The sequence below is a fragment of the Scleropages formosus genome, chromosome 1, assembly GCF_900964775.1.
Source record: "Scleropages formosus chromosome 1, fSclFor1.1, whole genome shotgun sequence".
NCBI lineage: Eukaryota > Metazoa > Chordata > Actinopteri > Osteoglossiformes > Osteoglossidae > Scleropages > Scleropages formosus.
Genome location: NC_041806.1, coordinates 13,595,342 through 13,605,639, shown reverse-complemented (window position 1 = coordinate 13,605,639; position 10,298 = coordinate 13,595,342). Strand labels below are relative to the sequence as shown.

The window sequence follows — 10,298 nt, the reverse complement described above, 5'->3', positions numbered from 1 at the left end:
GAAGCCACAACCCGGACCTGCAGATACATCCTGCATAACATCCATAGGATTCATCCTTACCTCACAACCGACTCTGCGCAACTACTTGTCCAGGCCATGGTGACATCCTGTCTGGACTACTGCAACTCTCTTGTCTGGCCTTCCTGCTACTGCCATCAGACCTCTTCAGTTGATACAGAATGCTGCTGCCCAAGTTGTGTTTGACTTTCCAAAGCGTTTCCATGTATCTCCTCTACTCGTTTCTCTACACTGGCTTCCCATAGTTGCTCAGATCAAAATTTAAAACCCTGGTTATGGCCTACAAATACATCAATAGAACTGCTCCCAGCTATCTACAAGATTCTGTCATTCGCAACACCCCAACCAGACTGCTATGCTCTTCCACATCTCCCTGCCTGGTGGTCCCACGCATGGAGGTTCTCAATTCTGGCTCCATTGTGGTAGAATTACCTCTCCCTCTCACTCAGAACTGCTGAATCTTTGTTCACATTTAAAAAGGGTCTTAAAACTCATTTCTTCCAGACTCACTTCGCCCATGATCTCTTAAGTTCATGTAAGGTATGAATGTTCATGATCATGCTTGGATCAGTCCTTTACAGAGCCACTCCTGCAATGTAAAGTAAATGTTTATATGTATCTCTATGTATCTCTATGTATCTCAAAAAAAAAAAAAAAAAAAAAAACTACTAGGAAGGTGATTACAAAGCAGCGATATTCTAGTAAAGTTTTACGCAGCTACTTGTGTGATGAATGTCAGTGCATATGGTGAAGGAAACTATTTAAGAATCACACATTCGCAGCTATGTCTCTTTCTCCTAAGGTAATGCACAAAATTGTATTTTCTATGAGATGTATGTCGCTTTGGAAAAAAGTGTCTGCTAAATAAATGTACATATAACTTACACCTCAGCTTTGGGTTGTTCATCTCCCATCAGTCAGGGGCAGACTGGCCATCTGGACTTTCTGGAGAAGTCCAGAACTGCCGTCCGTCTGACAGCCATCAGCCTGGCTGGTTCATCATCAAAGAAAAAGTGTCAAATTAAGTGATGTTGACAGCCGACAAAAGGGGGCGCTAATGCAATCTTTTTTTCCTCATAATAAACCGAAACTGACGCAAAGGAGAGTGGGCTCATGATGGCAAGCAAAAAACATAAAGACGGTTGGGAGAAGATAAAAGAAAAAAAAAAGCCCTTAGTCCTTAGAGTCGGACGCTACAAAATGCAAAAAAATAACAGATGTTTGGCAATAGTGTTGTCAGCAGCAGTGCAACCGCAGGCAGCAGTAGCCCTAATCTTGAGCCTGATGAGGGAGAGACAGCAGCAGTTGCTCCTGAGCCAATGGTTCTGGTGAGTCGCCTGTCAGGACGGTTACATCAGGTTACCTTTGCCGGCCTCTCTCACTATAGAGCATGTAGCCTATGAACAGCACTATAGTAAAATCCCAGGACATCCCTAGTCCAAACATTCACTGCTATTTATCACTCCGCATTGTCTGACCTGAATATCCCATTCATTCATAACGAGACAGCAGCAATTCTACAACCATCGGGTTACATTTCTACTGAGTTAGAAAATAGAGTAAATGATGTAGCCTAAGGTGATTGCTCTGATTAACATGTAACATGAGAATGAGCGAGTTTGCAAATAATTTGTGCAGACATGGTCACTCTCACTCAGCTTGGCTGTAGCATGACTTTTGTCGTTGCGTGGCAACAGTAGACGCCAAAACAATATTATTTTGATCGTGGAATGTAGGCTAACCCAGCCAATATCCAAATTCACACCCATTCATCCCGTTTTAAAAATCGCCCACAAACTCACATCAAAACAAACAGAATTTAACAGTTCTAATGGTGCTACGTGTCAGTTTGCACAATCAGATGTTCTCACGTTATCTACAGCTGAAATTATAGCAAAACATAGGCTATAATTCTCCCCAAGATTGAGATATCACGCAGACAACCATTTTGTTTGAAAATAAACCTAAAACAATGTTTGCTTTCCATAACATTCAAAGTGTTATAAGAATATATAAGTAATGTAAAAGTAATTTAGGATTGGTTTAGTATTAAGTGACAGATGTTATACTGAGACTTATCTGAAATCAACTTATCTGTATTCATTTGCTTATTCAGGGTGAAGGTAGTTGCAGGAGCAAAAAGCATAGTGTCAGTGACACACACACACACACACACACATTGTAGAATAATTCTGTTTCAGGTTTCTAGATTTATGTTTATCATGTCCTGTTATACATTTTTGTGTTCTGCTCTTTTTATGTAGCTTTCAAGTATTTTAGTTCATACAATAATAAATTTATTTCAATCACCATGGCTTTTTGTAATGTTAGTTGCCATAAATACGATACATTGACTGCTGTAATATTTTGAGATAGTAGTGGCTGTTTATAGTTGTGGTGTGGCCTATTTGGGGGAAAATTCAGGGGTGTTTTTTTACTCCCAGTCTGTCCCTGCTATCAGCTGAGGACCAAGTTCATATGCTCTTCACCCCACAAAGGAAGTGAATACCTTTCAAGGCTTCTCCAGAACATATTCATATCTACTCACTGTAAAGAATGTTACTGAAAGTAAAACCCAGAAACCTTGTTTTATTGGGTAAAAGAAGCATGAAGCCATGATGCATCCACACTCCAGTCTGTCTCTGATGAACATGACCACACCATTATAGTAAAATTCATGACATACTGTATGCTGCACCCCCTCAACCCAATGTATTGAATTCAGTCCACTAGACTGGCTGCTCTATGGTATTTCAAGATAGCTTTTCTGTAGATAATTCATCGTACTAACAGTCCACTGAGTGCCAACTGCTTTTTGATCATTCAGTAAAAAGTCTAAATTATAAGTCATAGTCTTAGTCACAAATCTACAGGCTTTGCCAGTGTCACTTGAGGAAGCAACATGCTGCCAGGCGGTAGCTTTCACCAGCAGCAGGCAAGACTATCTACTGGAGATCTGAGGAACTGCCTTTGCCCCACAAAAAGGGAGACAGGGTAGATTCATTCACTGCCTCTTCCTGAACTGACAGTTGCAGTAAGATTTTCATACATTTATTAACCTACTGTAGTCTTCCAGGAACATAAACAAGCCTGTAAAATCCATTCTCACTTATGTTTTGGTTGAGTTTTTTTTTTTTTTACTTCCTCTTCTGGCTGTAGTAACATTATGCTGTAACTGTAAGGCTTTGGCTAGCACAGGGCTTTCAAACTTTTTAATACTAAGGACCCCCAAATATGATTCCATATAGGGGACCCCTTTGCCTAAAATAGAAAGGCAACCTTACTATATATTTTGTGTGTAAAGACTTATAAAAGACATACTGAATTACAAGTCATACACTGTACATCTGAAAATGCTGTCTCAGTAATAATTTTCTTTGGCAACTCAATAGCCAAAAATAATTCTCACAATTTTCTGTAGCTTTTTGTATTTATGAAAAATGTTAAAATATTTACATTGAGGGGGCGCGGTGGCGCAGTGGGTTGAGCCACAGTCCTGCTCTCTGGTGGGTCTGGGGTTCGAGTCCCGCGTGGGGTGCCTTGCGACGGACTGGCGTCCCGTCCTCGGTGTGTCCCCCTCCCCTTCTGGCCTTACGCCCTATGTTACCGGGTAGGCTCCGTGACCCTGTATGGGACTAGCGGTTCTGAAAATGTGTGTGTGTGTGTGTATTTACATTGACTGAACAGGGTACCTTTTATCACAGTAGACTGGGAGATGAAAAAACCTGAAGGGCAGCATTTGCATTACAAACACATGAATCAAACCAAACACCGCCACATTCACTGATTCAAGATGTTGTAATGGGACAGTGAGCCCGCTGGCTTTTACACAGGTTGTCAAAGCATGATTTCATTTTAGTGAGAGCCAGACAGGTACATGTCACTTTGGACCTCTGGATAGACCCAGTGCTTGCACTGAAGTACTTTCAGTGCTGAAAACCCAGCTTCACACAAGTAAGTTATGGCAAAAGGTAAGACACTTTATTGCCTTCTCAGACAGAGCAGGGTAGTCCTTTTTCCATAGACATAAAAAAAAAAAAAAAAAAAAAAAAAAAAAAAAAAAAAACCTCAGAGAAAGAACTTTGTTTTCATCTCTTCCTCATTTGTCAAAGCAGTTGCTCTCAGGCTGTTAGATCCAGCTGAGTGCCAACCCCCAGTGGAAATGGGGGTCTAACAAAGTCCAGGGGGTGTTCAAATGAGGGAAATACTGTTTAAAACAGCCCTGAAGATGTGACAGGTGAGAATTATGGGTGTGATGTCAGCAGGGGAGGAGATGCACTCCTACTTAGAGGAAACATTTCTCTAACTTCCTCTTGCAGGGTGCCTTCTCCCATGCAGAGAGTTTTTGCGCACACCTTGTCTTCTGCATTTAGTATGTGAACATTGTGCCCTTGTGTGCTCTGAGGATGCACACACAAAATCTGCCCTGTATTGCAACTTCAGTATGTATGAGTTATCTTCAAAACGGTTGGCAAGCTCTAACTTCACCAGAGAGAAACTGATCTCTTTGCGCAGCACATACAACTTGAAAGCCAGCATAGCTCTGAGTGGAGCAGCTAGCCTTCATAGTCAGCATCCATTTCTTTGAAATTAAATGGCCTGTTTGGGGGTATGATTTTCATATAGCTTACAGTTTTAACTACATCCCTCAGCACGTGATGCAAATCAGTGCATTTGGCCACAAGAGCCTCACAGTGAAGCATAGAGCGTGTGGCAACAGCACAGGAGTGCGACACACCCCCCCCCCACTAAATTGATCCTGACCGAGAAAACAAACGTAGACCATAAGCGGTGCTTGATCTGCAGCATCAGTACAGGTGATCCCCGCCTTCCCCGGTTTGACTTATGAGTTTTGACTTTTTGATTATTGCCAGCTTCCTGTATAAACATAGAAACTTAAAATGTACTTCAAAATTTGAATTTTTCCCGAGCAACCGATATTCTCTCGTCATGCTGGGCAGCGACAGCGACCCGCAGCTCCCATGATTCTGTCACGCAGAGGTGTGCATTAGCCCTATATTAAATGGATTTTAGACTTACTACATTTTCGACTTCTGATAGGTTTCGTGGAAGGTAAGACCTTCGTAAAATGGGGGGCTACCTGTACATTCAATTCATCCAACTGCATAGTATTCACTGGCTTGCACTCGCTTGTTCTAAAAGCTGCCTAGCAATATCATTGGCTAGGTCACCTATGCGTCGGCTCATTGTATTCAGCAACAAAAACGCACAATTTACTTTCGCGTCCCTTTCTCTCCCCACGTAACCCCTAACGAGCTCTTTCATGCTATCTGCTAATAACGCTTCGCCAACCGCGTGCGTCTTCTTAGCACACGCTATTATTTTGCACTTTTGCGCACATAAGTGCAAAGCATTTGGAATAAACACGTTACAAGGAACCACTTTTATAAATAAAACTATGTCGATTTCGTTAACACCTTGAGGTTGAAAGAGAACAGAGTCTTACTGTATTTTTTCTGTCAAATTTTCCACCCCTGGTGCTCTTGGGGTCACACTGGCATCCACGGACCCCAGTTTGAAAACACCTGTATTAGCAGGTGTTTGGTGAAGGAAGGAATGGAAATTACATGTTAAATATATAACTTTTTACACCAGCTCTTATGTTGCCCAGTCAAGTCTTGACCATCACTCACATGGTATCTCCTACATCTTGAATGAAGTGGCCCTATGATGAGGCAAAAACTTGAAGATTTATTCTGGAAAGTTATCTTTGTGCAAATTCATAATTTAAACTTGTCCATCAGACAGTGGTCAATTGCTAATAGGCATTTGGCCTCCTCAACTGTCTGAGCCACTTGTTAACATTCACGAGTAAACGTAAACCACATCATTTTAGTCATGATGCTAACTCCCTTATTTTGGCTTCACATCTCCCTGACTTAATTGCATAAGCGTTTAAGAGTAATTAGAAATTGAATGAGTAAACCTTTAAGCAGTTACTTCTGTATACTTGTTTCTGTGGCAGATTGTGACAAATCCACTTTTAAAAAAAACCCCTCTGCATCCAGATCTCTCCCTCGGTTGATGTACTGTGCTCCTGTTTTTCCTGAGATGAATGTCACTTTGGAGAGAAGCATCTGCTACATGACTAGATATAAAAAATTTAGACCATAATATTTCCTAGAAGTTCCATCATAGTTTTTTCAGTCATCTACAAATTGGTTTGGGGTTTTAAAAGAAAACTAAGGAAGTCTTGGAACTGGTTTTAGTCTACCACAGCTACTTTAACCGTTTCAAGTGCTTAAAGAATTCAAAAGCCATTTTAAACATCAATAAAAATCTCCTACATTTGAAGCCCAGGGACACTTCATTTCAAGTTCTAATATTGGTAAGCATACAGACCATATAAGCATCTTTAGCCTGTCATAGTAGCTAAAATAAAACGGCAAGTATGAGCCATCTTATGCCAAGCTTTTACCCCGTGTTAGATTTAACTCCAGAGCAAGACTTGAATGGGGATTTAACCACAATCAGAAATCTATAAATGTGCATGTGTTCAAGTACCACACTATCTGCTGCCTTTATTTGCTGCTACTCCCATTAGGCCAGTTTCTTCTCATTCTCTTCCCATGTATATTCTGGGGCATCTTCCACAAGCCAGGGACTGAAGGACATCATCCAGAAGATGAAGAGCACTCGCACTGGAACCTGATGTACCAGGGGAGTAGAGAAAGATCATGTTAAAATGCCACCACAACTCAACTCATTTCACACTTGTTACATAGTTGAGATGACACAGGGTGCTTTTAGCTAAGCCACTTCCTGTTGGAGTGGAATGACAGTCTAGTACAATACTTTTTTGTAGCATTTTATATACACACTGCTTTTACTACAAGTGAAGCTATCCATGTAAAAAGCTTTCAATTTGAATCAAGACAAGACAGCACTAACAAAACAAACACACTGGAGCACACAATTGACACAAAATGCAAGCAAATTCAGGGAGAGTCTTACAAAGAGCCAGAGATACCAGAAGGAGGAGGAAATAGTACTGAGGACCTGGATGATAGCAGTCAGCAGAATCACATCCTTCAGGAGTCTGCTTCAGAAGAAAGCCATTTGGAAACTGGTACAAGGCAGCTCCTCCTCATACAATGAGCTCTCAGGAAATGGAATCCTGGAATAATGCCCCCCCCCCAAATCACACTAAACCATAGTGTGAGAAATTACAACACTGATTACCCAAACCTGCAGTGTAGTGTTCCCTCACACAATCAAACCAAGGAGTCACACAGCCAAGTGCCACATGTTGTGGCAAATGGTGGTGCTGTTGGCACCCAGACAGAATGCTGTGCCCCCCCCATCATTGGGGCTTGTGACTCACGCTGCTGTGCCATACTTCTTGTTCAGGTCAACGCCACAGTCCACCAGGCTGCCATCATCCCCAAATACCGGTTCAGCCATCACTGACATGGATCGATAGCTTCCGACATACACCGTGGTGGAAAACACCAGCATGAGCTACCGAGAGGGGGACCAGGTCTCTTCAGGTGTGAATTAAATACATTTTGAAGTTTTGAAAATGCTACTGAACTGCTGTGAAGGAAAATTGTGCCCAACTACAGGTCACCTGGGAACTTTTTTTTAAGCCACATGGGGGATGTTGCTTTGCATTAGCCCCTTGTGTTCCAGACTGTGCCCAACCACCTCAGTTTAGGATTGCAACATTCACAAAACTTAACATCCATTAAAATCTGTCATTGATTATTAATATTATACACTCACACATGTATAGAAGTTGAAAGAGTTGTAAAAAATGAGGATGTTCATAACAGCAAAAACAGCCTGTCAAAGAAGGTACAGCAAGTATGAGCCACATGCTAAGGTGTAAACAGTGGGGTCTGAGGAGCAGCCTTGCTCACGTTAACAGAGACAATGAGCCTCATGCAGGTCTTCAAAGTGGTCCTGTTGGCCTCGCAGATCTGCTTCTTTACATTTGCACTGGCCTTTGGGTGAGAAAATGTCCACTGTCAACATATACTGAGATTTAATACTGTAGTGATCATGTGGGGAGATTACATTATACACAAAACCAGAGAATGCTACAGACACTGAACTTTATATTCAACCATTAGCAGCACAACAACATTGCAAGTAGAAGAGACATGGTGCCCAAGAAAACATAGGAACAGACTGAACACAAAAAAAAAAAAAAAAAAAAAACCCACAAAACAAAACAAACACATACAATGCACATCCAATTTCAATAACCCCTCATCATGAGCAGAGTGAGCCAGAATCTAGCCAAGAAGCATTGGGCAGGGGGCTGTTACACCTTGGACAGGATAACAGTCCATCAGAGGGTGGCCACAAACACACACTCATATAGGCAATGTGGATGCCCCAGTTCACCTAAATTGCATGGGGACTCTGGGAAGAAACCAAGGCACCCAGAGGAAACCCATGCACACAAGGGGAGTACGTTTCAAACGTCACACAGATTGAAGAAGGATCGAACCAATGTTTTCTCGCACCACTCAGGAATTTTGTACGTGTCTATATTCATTTACAGTATATCTATTAATCTGCATAATAACAGCCAATTAAAGCAATACAATTGATCTCAATCTCATTTCCGGCTAAAACCTCTCGCTCACCTGACAGGGGCGGGGGTTAGTTGGGTGAAATACGCGCTCACCTCCATTGATTCAAACCCTCGTCCTTCAGCATGGAAATAACGCCAAAACCTCGATATTTTAAGCAAAATCACTCTTTATATGGGGAACACATTTTTGCGCACGCATTTTCAATTTTTTTAACCTTAAATTAAATTGCCCTTAAATGATGTAATCAAATCAATCATGTTTCTTCATTCAATTGACGGCAGGAGAGCAGTTGAGAGCGCAACTGGTCACGTTTTCTGCGTTAGTTTGTCCTGCTGGAGTCGTTTGTTTATTTTATATTTAAAGACCATTTACTGAAAATCTCTGTGTGTAATTTGCTTCTCGCGTAAAGAAAGTAATTTTGCGGGTCTTAGACGGACATTCACACAGTAAGACAGAATCAGAGGAATGTATTTACTAATAAAGAAACAGGAAGCATTACAGTTTAATCTTAAAAAACGTGTTTTTGAAAATATATCTTTTCTGTTTGAAATTAATGATGTTTGCTGATTTAAAGCTAAACACGTCTCGGGTTTTATAAAAAATGTCTGTTTGCAGCGAGGTCATATAAGTTAGGACGTTACTGAGGCACGGTGGCACAGCGAGTAGCAGCGTTGCTGTGTCAGTGCTTGGGTGGTGTAAAAGAACGTGGGTTCGATTCCTGCTTAGTCTCTGTGGAGTTTCTATGTTCTCTGCGTGGGTTTCCTCCCACAGTCCCAGGACATACTATTAAGGTTCACCTGTAGTGTGTTCCACTGATGTATAGATGAGTGACCTGTAAGTAGTGTATCTAGCAGAATTAGTCACCTTGGTGAATAAGGTGTGTGGACTGATAACACATAGAGTTTGCTGGAAGTCACTTTGGAGAGAAGTGCCTGCTAAATACATGAATGTAATATTTGTTTCTGAACTGTGGGCAAAATCCAGAAAAATAAGTTCATGGAGGAGTCTAAATTCATTGTGGCCCTCAACAGAACCTGAAAATTTGGGTAATAGTTATCCAGAACTCTTTTCTTAGTTAATTCTGTTACAAATGTCAGCATTGTTTTATTAATAAAAGTTTTAAAACTAATTTCTGAGCTCTCATTTGTATTGACTTTGAATTACTTGTTTGGAGAGACATGCTGAAAAGCCAGATAAATATAAGCTTACATTTAAGTACATATTGATATGTGTCAGAGGGGTGCGGTGGCGCAGTGGGTTGGGCCACAGTCCTGCCCTCCGGTGGGTCTGGAGTTCGAGTCCCGCTTGGGGTGCCTTGCGACGGACTGGCGTCCCGTCCTGGGTGTGTCCCCTCCCCCTCCAGCCTTATGCCCTGTGTTACCGGGTAGGCTCCGGTTCCCCGCGACCCCGTATGGGACAAGCGGTTCTGAAAATGTGTGTGTGTGATATGTATCATTTATTCCTTCCTGCCCAGCACTCATTTACAAGTTTTGTCTGTATTTGCTTGAGAAGCACAGCTGTGATTTGCCTGTTACCTGAAGCGTGTCTCTTTGATGAATACAGGTAAGTTTTGGGGTCTTGTCCATTACGGTGACTGCAACCATCATGGAGACAACTGCTCCCCGTGCTATTCTCATCACAGTCCTGTGGTCCACAACTTTCTGCATGGCCTTGGAGCATATCTTCATCACCCAAGAGATGACGTGGAGTGAT

The 10,298-nt window shown here is 41.8% G+C and overlaps 1 protein-coding gene across 1 annotated transcript; it reads right to left on the bottom strand.

Moving 5' to 3' along the window:
* Positions 1 to 6,579: 6,579 nt before the first annotated feature.
* LOC108937846 (transmembrane protein 208-like) lies at positions 6,580 to 8,683 on the bottom strand. The gene is made up of 6 exons (XM_018758019.2): positions 8,678 to 8,683; positions 7,902 to 7,985; positions 7,765 to 7,824; positions 7,364 to 7,500; positions 6,994 to 7,078; positions 6,580 to 6,687 (listed from the first exon to the last, which is right to left on the bottom strand). Exons 1-6 carry the CDS (start codon positions 8,681 to 8,683, stop codon positions 6,580 to 6,582), a joined length of 480 nt encoding a protein of 159 aa, XP_018613535.1.
* Between the last annotated feature and the right edge of the window lie 1,615 nt (positions 8,684 to 10,298).

What these genes read in the sequence shown, in the direction of transcription:
- LOC108937846 (XM_018758019.2), bottom strand. An exon ending in AAGAAGTATGGCACAGCAGC is followed by an intron (nt 7,079 to 7,363) that starts GTGAGTCACAAG and finishes CTTCTGAAGCAG; the next exon opens with ACTCCTGAAGGATGTGATTC. An exon ending in TCTGGTATCTCTGGCTCTTT is followed by an intron (nt 6,688 to 6,993) that starts GTAAGACTCTCC and finishes CTGGTACATCAG; the next exon opens with GTTCCAGTGCGAGTGCTCTT.